Source organism: Sarcophilus harrisii, chromosome 1 (genome assembly GCF_902635505.1).
Source record: "Sarcophilus harrisii chromosome 1, mSarHar1.11, whole genome shotgun sequence".
Taxonomy (NCBI): domain Eukaryota; kingdom Metazoa; phylum Chordata; class Mammalia; order Dasyuromorphia; family Dasyuridae; genus Sarcophilus; species Sarcophilus harrisii.
In genome coordinates, this window is record NC_045426.1 from 255,286,870 (window position 1) to 255,310,799 (window position 23,930).

The 23,930-nt window shown below is 35.9% G+C and overlaps 1 protein-coding gene across 4 annotated transcripts in view; it reads left to right on the top strand.

Moving 5' to 3' along the window:
- Nucleotides 1-4,863: 4,863 nt before the first annotated feature.
- The window catches only part of SMURF1 (SMAD specific E3 ubiquitin protein ligase 1), a 108,479-nt gene continuing 89,412 nt past the window's right edge, over nucleotides 4,864-23,930 (top strand). For 3 of the 4 annotated variants that reach the window (XM_031940648.1, XM_031940629.1, XM_031940642.1), the window contains exon 1: nucleotides 4,864-5,159. Coding sequence is in view for 3 of the 4 variants with exons in the window: in XM_031940629.1 (XP_031796489.1) it covers nucleotides 5,105-5,159 (55 nt within the window). In the remaining variant the exon portion in view is untranslated. Of the gene's footprint in view, nucleotides 5,160-11,977; nucleotides 12,100-23,930 lie in introns of all 4 variants that reach the window. The other variant, XM_031940635.1, reaches the window with a different exon arrangement.

Consider the following 23,930-nt stretch of genomic DNA (forward strand, 5'->3'; position numbering starts at 1 on the left):
CATCCAAGTCCTTGGTATTGTCAAATGATTCAACATCAGAAATTGATTTAATTATCAGTAGAAATGACATGAAAGAATATACATTACCATCTGTGTCACCGATACACCCTAAAGACCATAGGATTTTTCCATCTCATTTGTAACTGAAAGTTCCAATATGTATTATGTCATATATTAGAATGTGAACTTCTTAAAAGTAGAGACTGTCTTCCTTTTCTATTTGGATCTACAGACCTTACTAAAGAGCTTTGCACATAGTTAAGTGCTTAATCAATAAATCTTCAGCCATTTATTCATGTAGTTTATAATTAAAATCACAGGGAATGAGAAGTTCATCGCAGGAGAGAGTGTAGAGAGAAAAGGGAGCCTTTGACCGAGCCTTGGGGAATAATACCCAATTAGGGGCCACAAAATGGATAATGCATTAAGAAAGAAGACAAAGCAGTGGTTAGTTAGGAGAATAACAAAAGAGTAGTGTTAGAAAAGTCCAGAGAAGAGAAAAGTATATAGGAAGAGACCTGAATCTATTTTGAGTATTACTTTCAGAAGTGATTTTGACACAAGGGGAGAGCTACTCCCAAGTTTTTGGTTCCAAGATATCATTCCATCAAGCCTTCAGAAATAGTAATGATGGTATCAAGGGAGCTATGCTGCCCTTGTGTATCTAGTTTAGAAATCCAGTTTTTCCTATTACTATTTCCATATTTTTCATGGGAACTTGTCTTTGTAGGAGACCTTGCTATGGTACTTGGGAATATTAAAAATAAGAACAAATGGCTTAGGATGGATACAACTATTTCTTCTGGGTGAATATATTTCTAGGTAAGAAGACATAACCTGTTAACATTTAAAATCCTTTCCAAAATTCGACCTTTCCCATTATGACATTTCCTGGGATTTCAGGAGGAAATTTGAGACATTCAATTTCTTTATGGTTCAATAGATAGAAAAGAATAATCAGTGAGACTAGACACTTGGGTTCAAATTCTGGTTCTACTTGTTAGTTATGTAATGAAGAGTAATTTAATCTCAAAGAATACCATTGTCCTTACTTTAAAATGAGAAGGGAGGAAATCTGATTGATGATTTAGATCCACCTAAACCCTATAAGTCTGAGTGGCACAATGGTTTAATGGATAGTCCCTTAGAATTGTAATCTGAAGACTTGACTTTGACTCTTATTTCTGTTACTTAGCTTTATAGCCATGGCTAAGCCACTTAACCCGAGTCTGTTTCCTCATCTGTGAAGTAGAGAGAATACCTGTAGTATCTACCTCATGAGTTTGCTGTGAGGCTCAAATGAGATAGTCTAGTATATTTTGCAAAACTTATAACACTATAAAAATGTCAATTTTTTAAAAATGTCAACTACTATGAACTCTAGAGAACCTAGAACAAGCTGAATATCTTTACCAAAAAAAAAATCTCTTTCACAAATAGTTGGCATGGTTTCATCAAAAACTGGTCATGCCAGAATAACCTCATTTCCTTTTTTGATAGGGTTACTAGACTGGTATATCAGAAGAATTCTATAGATATAGCATTATCCCTAGATATTAGCCTCAGTTTTTGTAGTAGCAAAGAATGGAAACAAAGTAGATCCTCATGCAAAGGAGGAAAAACTAACCAACTATGGTACATGGATATAATGGAGTATTTACTTTGCTGTAAGAAGCAATATAAATGAGAGAAGCATAGGAAGATTTACATGAACGATTAAACACTGAAATAAACAGAACCAGGAAAACAACATATGACTACAGCTTGTAAGAGGAGAGAACATAAGCACAGAACTATATATTATGAAGTAGTAATGACCAAGCCTGTGCCCAAAGAGACATAAGAATATACCTTCTACTGTTCTTTGCATGAGTAGGGAACTATGCATGTGGAACATCTCAGCTTTTATTCAAGATGTTGGTTAGTTTTGTTGAACTAGTTGCCCTCCCTTCCATATTATTCTTTTTTTCCTCAAATTTATTTTATTTAAATAAACAAAATAAGCAAAAAGAAAAACAGAAAAGCAAAACAAAGCAAAGTGAAACAAAACAAAAGAGAACATTATCATGTGCCCAGCAGAACATCAGGGAGGATTCAAAATATATGACAACAAATACCAATTTAATAAAGTATATATGTATGTATATACATATATATTGGAAGAAATTATATTCATGAGTGTCCATCTGTACTTCCTTGTAAATTGTTCTTTTATTCTCTGCTCTGCACCTTATTTACTTTATTCTTTTTTTAAAATTCCCACCCCCAAGCAGGCTACAATTAAGAAAGCATCTATCTATATCTAGCTATATCTATATGTACATATGTATATGTATCTATATATATACATATAGATATAGCTAGATACAGATATAGATATGTAGATCTATATGGATTATAGAAATACACACATACATAGGCACACACATATCTCTCTTTTATCCCAACCTCAAGCAAACTACAGTTAAGAAAAGATATATTTATGTATACATATTTTGATATATACATACATACACACACATACCCCAGATACATACGTGTCTTTCCTATACCTGCTCTTTCATTAGATTCTGTTCAAAATTTGACTATTAATCATCCCCCACCTAGGGACCCCTCCCTTGTCTTCTTCCCTCACCCTTTGCTTCCCAACCACCCATCCCTCCCTGATTATTTCTTTATAGATTTTGGAGGGTGCTATCCCCTTCAAGGTATAGATGTAGTGTTGCTTATTGCACCCTACAGAATCTACACAAACTTGTAGATTTTCAGGATTTCTATCAACCAACCTCAAACTTAAGAGAAAATTTAACATATAAGAGCCAATTATCAAAAAGCAGTTTTAAGGAGCTCAACATGGATACATTTGTTTAAAAATGGACAAATTGTTGTTTTGTTTTTTTTTAACATGGGAAATGTATACTTTGTGTTTAAGATTTACATCAACATTTATAGATTAAATAAAAAAGATTTACATCAACATTTACAAGTAGGGCAAGCTCAAAAGAAAGACTGGCAGAGTAAAGGTAATAAAATAGTAATCATCTTATACAAATGAGGTGCATCAGAAGAATAGACACAGGCATTAAAAAGGGAGGAGAGCTTGTAGTTCTGAAAACCTACTCGCAATGGGAATGGGTTCAATAGGCAACCTCCCATATGGCTTCTGAGAAAAGGGGATGGTAGTAATGTATTGTGAAGCATAGGTGATAAATAATGTTATCAATTCAAATTTATTTGAAAACTTTTAAAAAAGAATGAATATGATGAATACATGGAGAAGACAAAATGATGAAAAGTAAAGGAAGCAGACAATAAGCACAATGATTGCGATTTAAATGCAAAGAACAAAAACAAATATTTGAAATAAAAATGCTCTGAAATTACAATGCTGAAACTCGGCATCAGTGAATGAATGAATGATAAAGCATTTATTTATTACTTGCTGAATACCAAGCAGAGGGCCTACAAAAATAGATATCAATATGGTTTTTGCTATCAAGGAGTTCACCCTCTGTTTGGAGGATAGTTGTTGAATGCATAATTCTTAATCATCTCCTGAATCACACAGCTGAACACAGAGTAGGTGCACCACAGTGACTTATTTATCCGGTGCTAGTTTCATCTTCTATTTGTCAAGCATCCCTAGGTACGGCAAATTGCACGTCTGAAGTTCTCAAAAGCCGATGGGAAATCCTTCTTCTCTGAATATTAGATGATAGACAAAAAGCAGGAAGCCGTGACTTTAGAGCGATGGAGAAAAGAAAAATTTAGATGAAATAGCGTCTGCCTCCAGGGAGTGTTTAGGCTAGTAGGGGGGTGAGACTCCAAAATTAATAACGGTGACTCAAACGCATCAGAAGGTATCCGTGTTGGGTGGGGGCAGGTGGTGCCTGAAATGGGATTTGGATGGTGTGGGATAGAGGAAAAGAGGAAGGAGAAGGAAAAAGGAAAAAGTAGTTAATCTACTTTTTTTTTTTTTAAACAACACGTTCTTCTTCCTTTCTCCTCCCTCCGCCATCATCCCAAAACCACGAGCGGGGACGGTGGGTGTGGAAAGGTATACACTGGGGTATCTTGCTTAAGTGCACGTGTCTCGAGAAGATTCAAACGGGAGTTGGGGGGGTGTCTAAAGTGAGACGGTCGCTAAGCGATGACGCACTTGTTAAGGGTCACACGACTATTGCGAGCTTAACGCTGGATTCGAACTCGGAACTTCCAGACTTTGACTCCACCTCGCACTATAGAAGAGAGCTATTGTTCTAGTCACCGCAGCTCTCTCTGGCATCCTTGCCGACCCCGCTACGAGGCCGCGGCTCCCAGACGGGCACTTCGCCCATTCGCGGTTACTCTGCCCACGTTCTAGGTGCAACCGGGAGCCCAACACGTGGGGCTGCAAAAATGGAGGAAGCCCCCACTCGCTGTTGCAGGGGAAGGGGCGAAGGCAACATGGCGGCGAACAAGACCGCTCCCGGACTCCGCCTTGGGGAGCGACGTCAGCGACGCCCTGTGCGTCTCCGCCTCACGTTCGGGCACGCAAGCTCGCACGCCCTGGCTGGGCGGGGGTGAAAAACGGAACGGTCGCGGGAGCGCGCCGTGGGGGAGGGAGAAAAAGACCGCCGCCGTGGGCGCGCGCGTCGAGGGGAGGAAGAAGGGAGGGAAGAAGGGGAGGAGGAGGAGAGGCGCGGCGGCGGCGGCGGTAGCAGCGGCGGCGGCGGCGGCGGGAGCGCGCGCGGCTCCGAGAGACGGCGGCGGCGGCGGCGAGGGCGGCGCTCGCTCGCTCGGCGGCTGGTCTCGGACTCCGAGGAGGCGGAGGCGGAGGCGGAGGAGGCGGTGGCTCTCGACTGGGGGGGGGGGGGGGGGGGGGGGGGGGGGGGAAATTCGCTCCTCTCCGGGCTTGATCGTGGGGCCCGCCCCCTTTCCCCCCACCCACCCTGCCCCGGCGTTTGGAGTTTGTGGCCCGGAGGCTCGGACCCGGGGATCGGCGACGAACCCTTAACCTTGAGGAGAAAGAGGAGGAAGAAGGCAGGGGCCGGGGCCGAGGCGGGGGGCGGACTCGGACGGGCTGTGGCGGATCCTCTCCCCCTCACCCGGTCGTAGGCAGGAGATGTCGAACCCCGGGACTCGGAGAAACGGCTCCAGCATCAAGATCCGGCTGACAGGTACCGAGGCGCGGGGGGTGGCAGAGAAGGAGGGAATTGGGGAGGGGGAGGCGAAGCGCCCCCGGTGCTGCTGAGCCCACGGGGCGAAGGTGGGCGGGGGGGGGGGGCATCACTCACCGGACCCCCAGCCCTAGGCCTCTGCGGCTCGTGCACTGCGTGCGCTCTCCTACCCCGGGGTACAGTTACTCGCTTCGCGCTCTGCCCCCCCCCCCGGACTCTTCCTTTGCATCCCCCTCCCCATATTCCTGCGCCCCGGGGTAGCCTGCTCTGTGGCTCCCCTTCCTTCTCCTCTCCCCTCCCCCAGCCTCGGGTCTGGCAGCTGCACAAGTCCCGGCTCCTCGATTCACTCTCATTTCTTCAATGAAATTTCCATGTTTCCCCGTCAGCTCCGTAGTGATCCCCATAGGGGTGAATGGGGAAGCCCTGGGGTGCGCATGCGCTATTGCGGGGAGGGGGCGGGGTGGTGCCGGCAGTGGGGTGGAAGGGGAGGGGGGGTGTGGTGTGGACGGTGTCTGCTGCTGGAAACTGTCTCTCCCTGGCAGGCTCCAGACATCCTGTGTCCAGTGTCCAGTCCCAGCATCCTTCTTCCCCCACCTCCACCGCCACCAACTCCTTCTCCCCCTTTCTCTCTGCCTTCCCTCCCCCGCACTCCCCTCTCCACACACTGCAGGCCCCGGGATTTGCGTGTTGAGATTTGTGCTTAACACGGAATCGTTACTCTGCAAATATATTTCTGCCAGGGGACTTTCCAAGCAAGAAAATTTCCAGCCAAAAGTTTTGTCCGATCCCTATCAGGAAAGAGTTTCCCTTCATTTTTCTTCTGCTCTTTGGCACTCGCAAGAGAAGTCCTCAAATCTGTATTTGTTCAATTCCTGTCAAAGGAGTTTGAAAGAGAAAGAGAGAGGGAGAGGAAATTGAGCCCTAAGGACAAACGCATAGCATGGTTAGGACATTTAAAAGCAGTTGTTTCCCCCCAAAAAAATCTGTAGGTGATTTTTTTTTTAAAAAACCATATGTTCTCTTTAAAAACCCACTGTTGCCTGTTGTAGGATCTGTTTCCTGTTTAAATAAAAGGACTTGTGAGTTCTGTTTACAAAGCTGACAGAATAATGAATTATTAATGATTCAGGCCCAGACTGGGGTTTTGTAAGGCAACAGGTGTATCCTTAAGGATCTTTGTTCTTGGAGGAGCCATTATGTTGTATTCGGGCTTAGATGTAAAGCATTTCTCACTATTTTTAAGTTGAGTTGTTTTTATGGGTGCATAAAATGCCATGTTTTTGACATTATAATACTTGTAAAGTGTAATTACAAGACAACCTTAATTTGCTTCCCAATTACAATGCAATCTATAATAGACATCAAATCAGTTACTCTTTTTACTGTTAACTGCATGTGTGTATTTTGTTAGAAATGCAGCATGGTCAGAATGTTTTGTTTCTGAAATATTTTACTTATTTTGCATTAGTTAGTTGTGTTTTTGTGAATTGTAGTTGATGGTCTTTGATCTGTACTTCTCTTCCCCACCCCCCAAGTAAAAGAGAACCAGGTTTGTCATTCTCTTCTCCTTTCCTCTCCTTCCCCCCCACCCCCATACTAGTCTGTTCAGGATTTTAAACGTGATAGCTGCAGAAATACTTTTAAGAGCTTATGGATGGCATTTGATATTAAAGGATTAAATGATCAGTATTCTTTCCAAAGTGCTTTCCCCCTCCTCCCTCCCAGCCCAAATTGCTGAATACCTAATGGATTTGAGTCAATCTGTGAATGTAATTGTTCTCGAAAAGGAATTGAGAGCTTAGTAATAGTTGTGTAACAGACATGATGGTAGTTGTTGAACATTAACTCTTGTGAAAAAATTGGAACTAAATAATTTGAAAATAAAATTGGTTTTAGGCTATTTTTAAAGTTGAGAAGTTTGAAGTTTTTTCACTTCTGGTTTATTGTGCATCTTCACATAGTAAATGTTTTTGATAAAGTTCGCTAAGTTACTGTGATATTAAAAAATTCAGACTTTTAGAGAGGTGTTTTGGTTAGTAATTAATATGCAGTATAATTAAATATAAAGATGAAGACATTAGGGTTGGGAAAGATATTCAGAACTTTTGGCTGCAGAATTTTATGTTCTAGTGGAAAGTATTTTGAACCAGAAGTGAATGAAAGCTAAATTCTAATCCCAGGTACCCCCTTTGTGACCTCTTTGGGCTTCATTTTCTTCAATTTTGAAATAAGGAGAAATTATAATAGAGTGGGACTTTTTAACTTTTTTTTTTCATTGACCCTTTATCAGTCTGGTGAAAACAAAATAAACTGCATATTATTTCAGATGAAAACAGTTATATTGAAATAGTTATCAAATTTTTTTTTTAAAAAAGTGTTTATGGACTGCACATTTAAAAAGCCCTAGATTTAATCTAATATTCAAGGTAGTTTTCTGGCCCTAATAGTCACATTGTTGCCTATTCTAAGTTACTGAGGTATATGCGGTTTTGATTATTAAATTCCATGCTCTGTAGTTAAGTTTTAAAGAGAAAACTACAAGATGACTTATGGGATACTATGTATTCAGAAATTTGGGCATAAAGTAAGATATTTTGAATTCGATTTAGGATTAAATGTAATTTAGTCTAGGACAATTTATACTCATTTTTGCCATGATGATGAAATTTCTCACTTGTATTTTTGAAAACAATTCTGTAAATCCATTTTGTGTTGAAGTTGCTTTCAAAGAAAAAATTTTAAATGTTTCCTGAATATTAGTAGACATCTTAATCCTTTATTATTTAAATAAAAATTTGAAATAAATGCTGCCATAATTATATTAATTTGAAATAGTTTATAATGGCTTCAACAGTTAATTGAATATAATGCAAAATACTTGAATAATTGTGTATTTTTACTTTTCTCCAATTAAATTATGATCTCCTTGTAGACAGGAATTGGTTTTTTTGCCCTTTTTTTGTATCCCCAAGCTTTGCACATATTAGGCACTTCATAAATGCTTGTGGAAATATTTTCCACAAAAGCAAACAAATGTTCCAGAAACAGTTTGATTTTTAAATAAAAGCAGTTTTTGAAAACTTTTGTTCTTATGTGGTATATAAATGAATACCAGAGATTTTGTTTTGTCCATTTTAGGTAAAAGTGAAATTTTTGTGAGTTTGAGTGCTGAGAAACCTTCCTTTGAAAGGACAGCTTTTTCTTATCGTTACCAGTCAGTCAAAATCCTGGATCTATTGTTTCTTTTGTTGTCTTTAAAATTCTGGTTCTAAACTTTCTATATTAGAGGTAGATAAGAAATTCGAGGTACAAGAAAGTGGATAGTATTCTGATTCGCCCTGACATTATAAAGTATGGAGAGTTAATTCTGTTTTAAATTTTTTTCATATTTGAAGTTATGGTGTTGTAGTTGTTGGTTTCCCATTAATGTGGCTTTTAGATATATGCTTGCAGTAATGACTACTGTTAAAGTTTTTTTGATCAATAGCAGATAACAGTAAACTGGATTTCTTAGATAGAGGTACATGACTACCACCATCTCACTTCTGTAGGAAAGATACATGAATTTGTTTTTAGCAAATTTAGTACATTAAATGATTAAACCTATTTCTTTGTGATATAGATAACAAAATTTACCACATTGTTTTTTGCTCAGTTAGGAATACACAAATTATGAAATTCAAATTGATTTCCCTGTTTCTAGTTCATCTTCTTTCTGTCTAGCTTTTAAATTGGTAACCATCTGGTCATGTTACCCCATTACTCAGATATCTTTGTTGGGCAAGTCTCTATGTCTCTAGGATAAAATAAATTAACATTTAAAGTACTGCACAGTATGACTCCCACTTGCTTCCTACCCATTATGTATGTACTCTGTCCTAATAAGACAGATAATGGCCTACCCCTAGGTGTTCCTGTTATAAGGCATCACATCCTATCTACAGTGCACCCTTGCCCCCATTGTGCTTCTTGAAGGACCCAGCATTCCTCAAGGCATATCTCTAGTGCCACGTCTTAGAGGTTGAGACCTCATCCCTTCACCTAGTTAGTATGCTCTCTTTGAAATGATTATATATTTACTTACTTTGAGGAAGTTCATGCTTGATCCCCATTCCAGGAGAAGGAAAGCTCCTTGAGGACAAAGTATCATTTCTTGTCTTTGTAGTGCCTAGCACACAAAACCTTCTGCTCTTAGGCCTTTAAATGTTTGTTGAATTGAATTGAAATTTTTTAGCAAATTCCCAAAGGCTGGAGTATAGATTGATCTTGGGACTGCTGTAAAACATTGTGCAGTGTTCTTGATTGTTCACATTTGGTAGACCTAGACCCCTCTGACAAACTCAAATATGGCTGTGGTCCAGAATTGCATGGGATGTTTTAGTATGAATAAAGGATTTTACTGGGTGAAAACATCCATATCAATGAGATCACACATCCTTCTGAGGAATTTAGTATTATATCAGTAATTCTATCAGTTTTATTGATTCCTCTTGTTTTCTTAAAGTTGGCTAAGCCAGTTTTTCCCATTGAATCCTCATGGAATGAAAATGGGATGATTTCCAAGTGTTTGTAAATGGTTTTGCTATTAGCTGATTTAGAAATTCAAAACCCGTCCATTTTTAATAATCTTAAACCATCATTTTTCATATTAACTTTGGCTTATGTCCTTAAAACTTTTCTTCAGGTCTATTTATATCTCAAACACCACAACTCCCAATTCTGAAACATCTCAATTTTATTTTGCTTTTCTATCCTGGGTTGCTTTTTTCCTGCAAATCTTCATATTTTGAATATTCTCCCTCTTCTAGTCAAAAGTTTTGAAACAACCTGGTAGAAACAGTGGATTAGATGGTGATAAATGAGTCTTAGTTATTTATAAAAGTAACATTTCCTTTTGCAGAAAAAAAGGTCGGTGCCATAAGATTTCAACTCAGCTCATTCAATTTGGATTAATTATTATTCTTGTTGTTCAGTTGTGTCTTGACTCTTCAAGACTCCATGGACCATAACACATTAGGCCCTTTTATCCTCCATTATCTTTCAAAATCTGTCCAAGTTCATGTTCGTTGTTTCCATGAGGCTATCTATCCATCTCAATCTCTGTTGTTTCCCCCCCCCCCTTTTTTTTCTTTTTTTTTTTGCCTTCAATCTTTTCCGAACAAGGTCCCATTTTGCCAGGCTGTTTGAATGAAGGGTATTTGTTAAAATTAAAATGGCTGTTTCACTCTTACTTGTGGGAAAGAAAAAAAAGTTTTCCCTTAATCTAAAAAATAACATTTTGATTCATTTGTGATTCCATTTTTACCTTTTCAAATTTCTACATGAAAAAAACTTAAATGAATTTCAGGATATTCTAGTTGAATACAATAGTTATAATACTAAAGCTAGATTAGTTTAAGAAAAAATATTTTAAAATTCACACTGATGAATAAATCAATTATTTTTCACCAGAAAGTTTAAAAAATTTGTTTGTTGTTTTTTAGTGATTTTTTTTTTCCCCCCCCAAACAAAAGCCTCCAATTTAAATTGACTTATTGGTCTGGATTCTGTGGCTCCTGTACGCAGAAATACTTAGGCTGCCATTTACTTAGAAGTGTAAAAATATTTCATATCAGCAGAATAAGATTTTAAAACCGATGAGCAAAAATGTTCAAACATTCCTGCACAGGCAGGAATTTCTTACTGTGCCTGCACATGCAGTGTATATAATGCCATTGATGTGTTTAGACTTAAGTGGAATGTTGGTTCCATATTTGTGGATAAGACAGCCCTTTTTATTGTTTCAGAATAAGACTAAAATCATGTACAGCCAGTGAGTATGGTGATGCATATCACTCTTATCAATTCCAGCTGTGTTCATGTCTATCACAGTTGAAAGGAATTCTAATTGGCTAAGGAATGTCTGTAACATCATGGATCATTGAATCAACCTTGTAGTTTGCTTTCAAGAGAATTTGGAAATAATATTGTAAAGCTGGATATTCAGAGTAGTAATGCACTTTTTTCTTATATATCAGAAACCGAATGAGTAATCTAAAGAAGAAAATGCTTAATGGTGACTTCAGCACTGTACTTTGAAATTCAGAAGTCTGAATTTTATTTCTTGTTCTATTTTACAGAAAATATTTGAGCAAATTTTGATCTTTTAAGCCCCAGTTTTCCTATGTTAATGCAATAATAATACTTCTTACTTAATCTTATAAGGTTTTCTAAGGGGAATAATTAGAAATTATTTAAAACTAGTCAAAATTGGTCTTCTCATCTCACTCCCCATCCCCCTTCCTTCAACTGAAAACACAAGTAAAACAAAACCCATTAGAAACACATATCAATCAAAACAAATTTCTATGCAAAAATTTTTTTTATCTCATTATGAATCCTTATCTTTCAAGAGCGGGTATAGCATATTTCATCATTAGATCCCTGGAATATACTGGTCATTATGCTGATAAGAGTTTAGAACAATAGTATTCCATTGCATTTATATACTATAACTTGGTATATTCCCAATTTATGGGCACTCCCTCAGAGTCCCATCTTTTGCCACCTCAAAAAGAGTTATAAATATTTATTTTATTGAGGACTAATCTTTGATCTGACCTCCCTCTAATTCCCCCTCCCGGATTCTCCCATTTTTGTTTATTTCTTTGTTAAGTAAAAGTATTTTTGTGCCTAACTCTATGTGTATGTACTCTTCCTTTTGACCACATGGTATCTACTTGGGTACCCTAATTATGTGAGATAATTTCCATAATCCCCTTTACCTTCCTCTCCCCCCTGCCCTGCATCCCCATTCCCAATTCCTCTTTTCCTCTCAGTTCTTTTCTTTAGATCATCAAGAGATGAAACACTTCCTGGCCTTGTCTAATTGAACTTCTATGAATCTTGATGATGATAAGATTGAAAAGGGGACACATGTATCATCTCTTCATATTTGAATGTAAGCAGTTTTTCCTTGTTTCATTGTTCATTCATGTTTACCTTTTTATGTTTCAATTAACTCCCATATTTGAACTTCAAAGTTTCTCCTGAGCTCTGGTCTTTTCATCAGGAATGCTTGGAAATTAACTTATTAAAGGTCCCTTTTTTTTAATCCTATAGCGTTATATTCTGTTTTGCTGGGTAAGTTATCTTTGGCCTTTTGCCTTCCAGAATATCATATTCCAAATTCTCTGTTTCTTTGTAGTGATGACTGCTAAATTGTATATGATGGTCTTTACTTGAATTCTTTCCTAGTGGTTGCTTATAGTATTTTTTCTTTAACCTAGAACTTCTGAATTTTGACTGTGATGTTCCTGGAAGTTTCAGTTGGGAGTTTCTTTCAGGAAGTGACCAGTGGATTCTTTCTATCTCTGTTTTGGCCTCTGGTTCTAAGAGATTTGGGCAATTTTTAAAGATTTATTGAAATATAGTATCTGGACTCTTTGGGTCATGGAGTTCAGATAGAAGAGTGAGTCTTAATTTTTTTTTTTTTCTCCTGGATCTGTTTGCTATGAGATCCCCCTAGATTTTCTTATTTTTTTCCTCCTAGATTTTAAATTTTATTTCAATATTTCTCATGAAATTATTAGCTTGTTTTTGATCTATTCTAATTTTCAGGAAGTTTGATGCTTGGATGAGATTTTGACTTTTTGTGCCAAGCTGTTCATTCCTCTTCAAATTCTTTCTTTAGTACTACTCATCTGTTTCCCAGTTTTTTCCTCAGGCACTCTTATTCCATTTATAAAAACATTGTAAAACTTTTAAAACTCTTGTTTTATCTCTTTTAGGAATTTTAGTTCAATTAAAATAAGCTTTGTTTATCTCTAAGGCACTGCTAGTAAATGTTTTGATATCTATCTTTATAAAAGTTCATTATGGTGGGAACTTGGTGTTAGGACTGCACTCTCAAATTTCTGGGGATAAGGGTTGGCTGGTATTGTTTGTTGAGATAGAGTGGAAATCTGCAAGCTTTCAATGTTCCCAAAGTTAGTTCGATTGCTTTCTCCCTGGTCTGAACTCTGCAAGTTCTAGACCTCGGTTTGGATCTGTGCAAAAAATAGTCTGCTGCTGAACTTAGCCTGTATCAGTTACCTGCAGAGTTTTGTTGGTTCATAGTGGCTGAATTCTGTACTCCCTTTTGGTCTGGGATGCCTAATTTGGTTATTCATTCCTTTGCAAGTTGGATTAACTACTTTTGCTTTCTACTTGGAATCATAGCCATACTAATGCTGTTGTTTCACTATATACTATGAGTCTTTTTAGACAAGAACTCCACTTCACCAAATAGGTCCTCTCTGAATTGATAACCAGGAATTGGGTGTTGGGTGACAAAGCTGCCAGTTTGTACCTTTTGTACCTGTTCTCATCTCATTTAATGACGTGATATAAATCTTGAGTTCTTTTCTCACTTTGGTGCACAGCCTCTCCCTGGACACTGAAGTGCTTCCCACAGTTTTCCTGCTTGGTCCCATTCACATCTTCCTATATTAAGCTCTGCTGGACAAATGACTCACTGTGACTTTTGCTGGTCTGGTGCATTTACTCTTCTTTTTAAAAAGATTTTATTGATAACTTCTATTTCCTTCATTGTCATAGTTATCCCATGCAAGTCATTTGTCCCACTCTCCCTCCCAGAGAGCCATTGTATACCCAGTGTTTCTTTTAGAGGAGAAAATAATTGGCCTAAATGATTAATACATCAAAAAAAGTCCAAAATGACATGATAAGCACACTTTTGATCTCTTCCCTCCACAAATAGGTAGACTGGGAGTATCCTCTTGCATCTTCTCACTTGAGCCCTATTTGAACCTTTCTTAGCTCTCTACCCATGTCATTCTGCATTAGTTTTATAAAGATCTCTCCATGCTTCTCTGTATTTTTCATACATATTTCTTATAGCACAGTAATACTCCATCCCATTCATGTGTAATAATGCTTTCAAGTATTTCCCATTTGAATGGACATCTACTCTTATTTCCAGTTCTTAGCTATCATGAAAAGAATTTGCCAAAAATATTTTGATATATGTACGTATTTTTCACCCATTTCCTTGGAATATAAGCTCAATGATAGAATCTGTGGACCAAAGGATATGGACATTTCAGACACATAATTTGTATAATTCCAAATTGCTTTCCAAAAAGATTTATGCCATTTCATACTCTACCAACAGTACATTAATGTGCCCATGATTCCACAATTACTCCCACCCTTCACCACCATTCACCCTTCACATACACACACATACACACAAACTTTTCTCTTTTATCGTTTTTTTGCTAGTCTTCAGGCTATGAGGCAAAACTTCATTTTAGTGATCTGGAACCCTGGAATACTCCTTCATGTGGTTGTGAATATTCTGCACTTCTTCCTTGAGAACTGTTAATTCATATCCTTTCACCATTTGTTTATTGGGGAATGGTTGTTAACCATATATGTGTATGTGTATACACACAGAGACAGATATAAATTTATTTATATAATCTTGGTTCTCAAACCCTTATCATAAATTTGATAGATTTTTTCACCCATTCAAACATTTCTCTTTTTATCCTAGATCTATGATTTGTCTCTGCAGAAGTTTTTCCATTTTAAGTAATCAAAGTTATCTATATTATCTTTTCTAATTGCCTCCATCTCTTGTCCTTATAGGTGTGAGACATGTATATGATCTGTTATCCTTCTAATTTTTAAATATTGTAATCTTTAATATTAAGATCTTATATCCATTTAAAATATGTTGTGCATTATGGCATAAAATATTCTTCTAAGCTCTATTTCTTCCAGACTGCTATCCAGCTTTCCCAGCAGTTACCACCAATAAGGAATTTCTTCCTGGCCAATTCAAGTGTAAAAGACAGATTATTGAATTTCATTGTCTCTTATTCTCCCTTGTTCACTGTGTTCCATTGATCTCTCTCCATTTTTCAGTCAATATCAGATGGTTTTGATGACTATTGTTCTGCAATATAGTTTTAGTCTGGAAGTGCTATTCCATACTCTTTGTCTCTACCTCTTCTCATCATTTCCCTTGATATATTCTAGATCACTTGTTTTTTCAATTGAATTTTGCTATTATTTTATCAAGTTCTATAAAATATCCCCTTGGCAGTTTGATTAGTATATATTAAAAGTATAAATGAATTTTGCTAATGTCATTTTTATTATATTGGCACAGCCTAGATATGAACATTGAATATTCACTCCAGCTATTTAAATTATTCCCCTTTCTGGTGCATTTTCTAGATCTCTTTGAAGGAGTTTATGGAATAGAACTCACTGCACTGCTTTTAATCATTCCCCCTTCTTTGTTCTGCTTCCTGATTAGTTTTTTCTTTTTTATTATTATTAAAGCTTTTTATTTACAAAACATATGCATGGGAATTTTTCAACATTCAAAACCTTCTGTTCCAAATTTTCCTCTCCTAGATGGCAGGTAGTCCAATACTTGTTAGATATGTTAAAATATATGTTAAATCCAACATATGTATACATATTTATACAGTTATCTTGCTGTAAAAGAAAAATCGGATCAAGAAGGGGAAAAAAAAAAAACCTGAGAAAGAAAACAAAATGCAAGCAAACAACAGAGTGAAAATGCTATGTTGTGGTCCACACTCAGTTCCCATAGGCCTATCACTCTGAGTGTAGATGGCTCTCTTCATCACTGAATAATTGGAACTGTTTGAATCATCTCATTGTTAAAGAGAGCCCCGTCCATTCTGATTAGTTTTTTTTAAAGTATGTTGAGCTTTTGGGGGAAAGATACGTTGCAAATAGCTATTTTATTTATCTTATTTTCTGTTACTAATTCTATCATTAAAAAATAAACATAAAAAATATTATATTTAGTTCAAGAGTAAAATAGATTAGTTCTAGACTATTATTATGATAAATATTTTCTGTTCAGTTGTATTTACTCTGTATATAGAAAGTTATAAAAATACCGTATTGGGCATCTTATTAAGTTAGTTCTTATATTGATAAATGAGGCTTTTAGATGTTTAAGGGAAGGGGCAAAATATAGTAAAAAAATTTTTTTAATTTTACAAACAATTTTGGATTTAATTGCTTTGGTTTTGGTTTTTCCCACCAGGAAGCATATGTATCCTCCGAAAGAAGTAAGATACCTGTTGATGTAATGAAACATTAATGCACTATAACAAACAATATGATGAATTCACAGAACCAGGTGAAGATTTATATGAATTAATCCAAAGTTGAGTATGCAGAACCAAGAAAAATAATAGGCTAAAACAGTGTAAATAGAAAGAACAAAGCAATAGAAATGGACTCTTATGAAATGGTAATGTCCAGGATGGGCAAGCTAGCTTGTACAGTGAATATAGAATATTGGATTTGAGGTAAGAAAGACCTGCCTCTGACATATACTAGTTTTGTGACTGGGCAAATCATTTAAATGGTCACATCCTCAGTTCCCTTGTCTGTTTAATGGGAATAATAATAGCACCTGCCCACCTGGATTGTTGGGAGGCTCAAATGAGATACCTAAAACATTTGCAAACTTTAAATGTTAGTTATTATTATTTATTATTAGCCCAGAGGAAATATATTATATCTCCTGCCTTTTGTGGAAATGAAGAGACTGTGAGTATAGAATACTGCACTTTAAATATTAGACTTTTTGATATCTTGGTTAGTTTTACTAGATTATTGCCTTTTTCCCCCCTTTTTAGTCTTCATTGAAAGAGATGGCTTTCTGGAGTGGGAGAAGGATATATTGGAAAATGTAGGTGATATAAAAACAACAAAAAAGGCAAATTAATTATTTTAAAAAATCATCCTGCTTCTTTCTAGTTTCAAAACTTGTCTGCCCTAGATTGAATTTATTTAATAAACTAGGCACAGGATTTGGATTAGGAAATTTTTAGTTAAAGTTCTGGTTTGTATGATTTATTTGGAATTTACTTTGGGGGACATCTCAGAACTTTGTGCAAATTTCCTCATTTCTAATTAAAATTCTAAGAAAAACTGTTGCTTTTTTAAAAAGTTATTGAGTAGCACCAGCCCTGAACTCAGGAGGACCTGATTTCAAATCTGGCCTCAGACACTTAACACTTCCTAGCTGTGTGACCCTGGGTAAGTTACTTAACCCCAATTGCCTTAGCAAAGAAAAAGTTATTGAGTATTTCTCATTTATTCAAAGAGATTGTTTTATCTGCCTCTCAATATGATTTAAAGCTTGATCAATTTTAGTGGAATATTTGCATGTTTTTTGATACTGCAGCTTCCTGAAGAAGTGCTTTTTATTTTGCATTACATTTTTTCTCTTTCCTATTTTGGAGTCTAATTCCAAAGTCATACTGGGTTATGTTTCCAAATCTAAGATGTGCAGTCTCATATTTGGTCTCCTTTTAAGTAAAAATCAGTATCTCACAGAAAGACTTTTCTCTGGTCTATTTTTAGATAATAAAACTTGTTGGTCTATTTTATTCTTAACACAAAGTACCAAAAAGTGGTGATTAGTATTTTAGGAGGTTGGGGGGATGGGAGGGATGAAAGAAGGGCTTATAACTATTGGTCTAAATGAATTAAAGTTTCCTATGCATAGTCACAAAAGTATTGAGGCTTATGTAATTCAGTTATAATACTTTCCTATCTCAGAAGGGTTTTAGTCCTAAGAAACCTTAGAGTTATTTAATTAATTTTCATTTTACACATAAGGAAAATGAATCTCAGGGGAGGAAAGTGACTTGTCCAAAGTCATAAAGTGAGTAATTAGTAGGATTTGGACCCAACCAAGTTCTCTGACCCCAGACTCTGGTTTTTTTGGGTTTTTTTTTGGGGGGGGGGGAGGGAAAGGGGAGGGCAATTGTGATTAAGGAACTTGCTGAGGGTCACCCAGCTAGGTGTAATGTTAAGGATCTGAGGTCGGATTTGAACTCAGGACCCTCCTGACTCCACGGTCAGTGCTTTATATACTGTACCTAAGCTTCCCCTTTTAATTGTTATTTATTTGTTTCAATGGCCCCAGACTCCATAATCATTCCAAAGCTCCATGTTGCTTCCAGTTATTTCAAAGAATCTTTGATTTCATTAATTATGTGGGCATGCCCTTAAACTGAAGTCGATTTCAATATTATTCATCCTAGTTGTTGATTTTATGAGTTGTGACAGAAAAATTCATTACCTAGTTGCCAAACTCAAATTATGCTGTGTTTCTGCAAAATGAACCAAATTCTCTGTTGGTTAACAAGTCTAAGGCCATGCCCATAAGCAGAAAATTTCATGTCAGAGATACTTGATTACTCTTAGATATCAGAATAGGACTTTAAGGAAAGAATGCATTTATATATGCTTAGAATAAGCAAGATTTTTAAGTGACTAAGTTTTGCTTAAAGTGCATTTATTTTACTGTTGTCAGTTTGTGACTAGAGTTTCTTTGATTCCCAAATTAGAGAAATTGCTATTTTTTGTATGTGTGTGGTACATTTTACTATGATTTGATTTTTAGTGTTACCCTAATAGTAGTTTTAATTTGAATTATTTAATTCAACAAAAGTTTGATAAAACCTACTCTGTGCAATGCTAGTTTGGAAACCTAAAATTCTTTTTCCTGCCACCTTGGATTAAACTAATAATTGTCAAGAGTTTCTGTTGTATTCCAATCTATTGTGCTAGACTTTATATTTACTAAGATGATAAATAACAGGTTCATTACCCTGAAAGAGTTTACGGTAAAATAAAGGATATAAAACATTTGCATAAATAAATATGATGTGAGGTAGAATTATGTAAGAGGAAAGGCACAAATCATACAAAATACTATAAGAAAATTTGAGGAAGGACTATTTTCTTTGGTGAAATCAGGTGAAGGCTTCATTCAGGAGGTTGCATCATAACTAAGCTTTGAAAGGACAGAAGATTTCAATTCATAGAAGTAAAGGAAAGATGTAGATGGAATGTGTTCCAGGCTTAGGGAGTGTTTTCCACAAAGAGAAGAGAAGAAGGTAAGGAGAAAATCAAGGAATTGCTTAATTATGACTCTGGTTTGCTTTGACCCTAAAGTTGATGAAGGAGAGCAATTTGAAATGAAGTTGGAAAGGTAGTTTGAAACCAGATTGTGGAAGGCTGTGTGGGACTTAGAAGTTTGTGTTTTATCTTTGTGAATGTTCCTTAAGAGAGTAATTTGGTCAGAATTCTACACGTAGAAGACTGTTTTGGCAACTGAATACAGAATAGATTGTTAAATTGTTATGGGCATCTAGGCAAAGAGGTGTTGAAGTGGTATCAGTGTGAGGATGGGAGTTGTTGAGGGGAAAGTTGTAGAAGTTCTGTCATCAACAGGAATAAAGAAATTCTGAAGCAAATTAGGTATTGGAGGAAATGATGGTATTTCTTTTTTATTGTATTTTTGCCATTGTTTTGCATGTTTAATTTGTTATTCTCTCATTACCATCTATACATGAGACACTGTCATTGGCAGGGATACCCAGCACTTGAAACAACGTTTCCATCTGTCAGAGCCCTTTCTGTTAAGTGTCACCCTTTAGAAAAAATAATGTACCTGGAATATCTTGCTTAATCTTTGATATTTTACCTCCAAAAAGAAAAGTACATATTAAAAAAATTTAGGAAGAGGGGGGGAAATGTAAAAAAATTACTTGGAATAAAATAAATCTTCTAAGCTGTGGCCCTCTGGTACCATTTTATAATCTGTGGCATGTCAGTAGGTAAAAAAAGAACAAATAGAATAAATTCATAACAAAATTAATCAAAAAATAATTTCTCCATTTATATCCCTGTGAAGGCAAAACCATTATGATTATTGTATTTAACCCTCTCAAGCAGTGGTTTTTTTCATTTGCTCTCTCTGGATAAATAGCTTGTTTTATATACCTAGTTATTTGCAATCTTCCCCCCATCAGAATGTGAACTCCATGAAATGGACCATTTTTGCTTTTCTTTGTATATCTAGTATTTGGCACAGCAGCCTTTTCTGGATCATAATAAGTCCTTAAGAAATATTTTTTGAGCGTTTTGAAGTCTGTTTCTTAGTGGCTCTTGTTTATAGACTAGTTTTCCCAAGCATCAGTGGAATTGCCATCAATTGAGGTATTTAAAATAATCAGTGCTTTTTTTACTCATAGTAGTGAGCATGTAAGTGGACAGACCTTTTTTTTGTTTGTTTGTTTGTTCCTAGTTAAAATATAGAGGGGAGCAGCTAGAATTTTTTAAAAATTGATTTCTTTAATGTATCTGAGATTATTTGTGTTGTTGATGTTAAAAAAAAAAAAAAAGCTGACATTTTTATCTTTAAAAATTCCAATACAAGCTTTAAGTTTGAAGTCTCTGGATATAAAATAATGGTACTTTATAATAAAATATTGTTGAAGAACACGTCCAGTACAGTTATTTGATGTATAGCTTTCCTTTCAACAATGTAAAGCCAAAATACACTTTTTAAAAGAGGTTATGAATTTGAGAGCAGCAGTAGGAATATTAACACTATATGGAATCTTCCTGATATGTTTCATAGTTGACTTGTGTTATAAAACGTTTCTGAATTTTTATGCAGTACAATAAGAAAACTGACATTTTTAATACTTTTAAAAGAGAAAAGAGTGTGCCTATCCAATAGTAGGATACTATGCATTAACGTCTGTAGCATAGAATGTCATCTCTGTAACCTCTCTCTACCTAGCAAATTCTACAGAGAATTCAGTTAGCCAAGCTGGAATTTGAACCTGTGCTTTTTAGGAATAGTGAGTTATCCAAAAGCCCTAAGTTATTCCTTTCTGGCTGCCCCTGGATAGAAAGTCATAGAAGCTGTTTTAGGCCCCCAAACTAATGCCATCTGTCTTTGGTTTCAATATAACATACTGTTTCTAAAGTTCTTTTTCATGCTTGTATTTTGTTCAGTCGCTGATCTTGTTCTGTGTAGGAGACTGCTTTGTTTTATTAACAGATTTTTGGAGTTTTAGGATAGGCCTGCCAGTTCTGTCTCATTTGTTGTCAGTGATTTTGAACATTAGGAAATTTTCCCCAAAGCATTAGTAATGATCAAATGAAACTCTTTTGGAGAAAACACTTAGCATTGTTTTGCCAGGATCGTAAGATCTATGGAAGAAAACAGACTTGCAAAAATGGTTTACTATAACAACAAATTCAGTTTGGAAAGCATATTAATTCCTAGAAGAAATTCATGCTAGTTGGTTTTCCACTAAAATTCAAATGTACCAAGTATGTTATAGTAGTGTAGTGCTTGAGATAGTCACAGGCCTTCAAGTGCTAACTTGATTTAGAAAAAAATAGCTATCATTTATTGATCCTGAAACCAGTGGCAAAATCCTAATGGCCACAATCCAGTCTTAAGAAAGAATGCATTTTTTTTAGGAGCGTGATATTTCCACCCACTTGTTTACTCATAAAAAACTTAAAGGTTGTGAGTAATTTGGGCCTGTTTTGTAATGTTAATCTTATATTGAATGAATATAGTTCTTAGTGTTGGATGTTTTGTTTTGTTTTTTTGCATTATTTATGTGTTGCCTCCCTAGCTAAAATATCAGCAAAATCCTGCTGTCTGTTTAAAATTACCACATTAGAGGAGTGCGAGTACTTTTTGAGGTAGATTATTGAACTTTTAAGAATAGTTGGGTGAAATTGAATGCTGGGACTCTTGGTTGCTTTGATAATATTAAATAATGTACTAGTGTTACATGATCTGATAGCTTCTCCCCTTCCCCAAGTATGTTATAAAATGAATGTACTGAGAAAAGTATTGATAGGATATTATTGTACAGGTTATTTTATAGACTTTAATATTATCCAATAAGTGTGTGGAAGTTACAAATATTGATAGTGATAATAAGGAGCTGTGTTCTAGTCTTATTGCATATTTTAATATTCTATAAAAGGAGCTTTTTTACATACGTAGTGAGACTTTGTTTACTATATTTTCTTCTGGAATGTATAGGTCAAATCAAGCTACAAATTTTTTTTCTATTCCAGAAAAAACCTGAGGAGTGATTCCTAAGTTATAACAACAACAACAACAACAAAAAAAAATCCCCAAAAGAAAGGAGAGAATGTCTAATATATAATCTCTAACATTTTGTTCTTTCTAATCAGCAGGATTAAGGATCTAGTTTTCCTAATAATTCATTGGAGCATAAATTGGGAGCAAGAAGGGGCTTTTGAAGTCATCTTGTCCAGCCTCTGCATTTTCTAAGTGTGGAAATTAAAATGAGATGGAGTCTCTTGTTGTTGGAAGGTCACTTCAGCAGTCTGTGGCCTAGTTGGGAATCAAACCCTGCTCCTTCTTTCTATAACTAATATTCTTTCCACTGAAGTTGGGACATTTTACAACAAAATTTCACTAAATTGAAATGTCTGTGGCTTTGAATGAATTTAGTTGACAGTACTTGATATTTTGTTAAAGAATTAGAGGGTATATCCAATTGACTTAGGAATAGTATTTGTTTTGAATTTTTGCTCAACAAGATTTTAATTTAGCTTATTTGATAAAGAGTTGTAAGTAATGTTTTGAAAGAATATGCCCATTGAAAATTTAAAAGAAAAATGAAAATCTCATAATTTAATGAGATCTGTTTGTTTAATGTTTATACCAGTATTTCCGCTGGAATTTGAATGATTTTTACCTAATAAGTAAGTTTTAAGGAACATGAAATCAAGCTAAACCTTTTTTTTTTTTTAATGAGTTCTAACCTGTTATAAGTTAAAGAGATTCCAGATTTAAAACAAACAAACAAACAAACCTTTATGCCATCTTGAATATTTTTTTAATTTCTCTGATTTATTGCCACTAATCTAATTGCGGATGCTTTCAAAAGACACAAAGTATTTGGTGTAGTCCAAATAACTGCCATTTTGCCCTTCACGCTGATTCTTGTTTGCCCCAGAACCCACACTTTGAGGTTTCCTTTACATAGTGAGAGTGTGTGTGTGTGTGTGTGTGTGCGTGCGTGCACTTGCATGCCACATGCAAACATGCAGGCTAACTAGATTTGGGAATTGAAAAGTACAGCAGGAAGTTGTGGCCTTGAGGGAAAGAATGGGAGAAAAAGAGAAGTAAAGATTGTGGGAGTTTCTGTCTATCCTTTCAGTCTCTCCCTTTCACCATTCCTATTCTGTCCTAAAGCTATATAAGAGAGTTCTGGCATGGAATCTTGGCCACATTTTGGTACTAGAAGAGTAATTAGGCTATAGGCAAACAAAAATGTAAAGTAATCTTTCTTTTGCTCTTGCTGTAGAAAGTAGTCTACAATACAATTTTTTGAACTGTTCTCCCAGAAGCAAAATCTCTTGTCTTGGAATTAGAATGTCATTGTCCTTACAATGGATCTTTTTAAAATGGGAGTAATGATAACCATGTATATGCAGTATATTATGGTTCACATTACACTTTCCTTGCAACAATGTAGTGAGACACATCCAAGTATTATTATCTCCATTGTATACCTGAGAAAATTGAAGTTTGGAGAGCTTAAAATTTATGTTAAGAGCTCAGGACTTGAATTAACATGTTCTCTAAGTCCAGTGTTCTTTGTAGTACATGAAACCTAATCATTTTTGCATTCTCTGTCCCACAGGATTAGTGTGAGGATCAAATAATATTTTTGAAAATACTGTATAACTATAAGCTGCTATTGCAATTTTGCAAATAAAATTATAGGCATATTTGTGATTTTTTTCATCTATATTAAATTTTCTGTGATAGTAATCTTTTTGAGGCAAGTTCTTTTCTTATCTCCTAGTTATCCTCTTATTTTCATTTTGTACATTTCTTAAGGGCATTCAAGGATAATT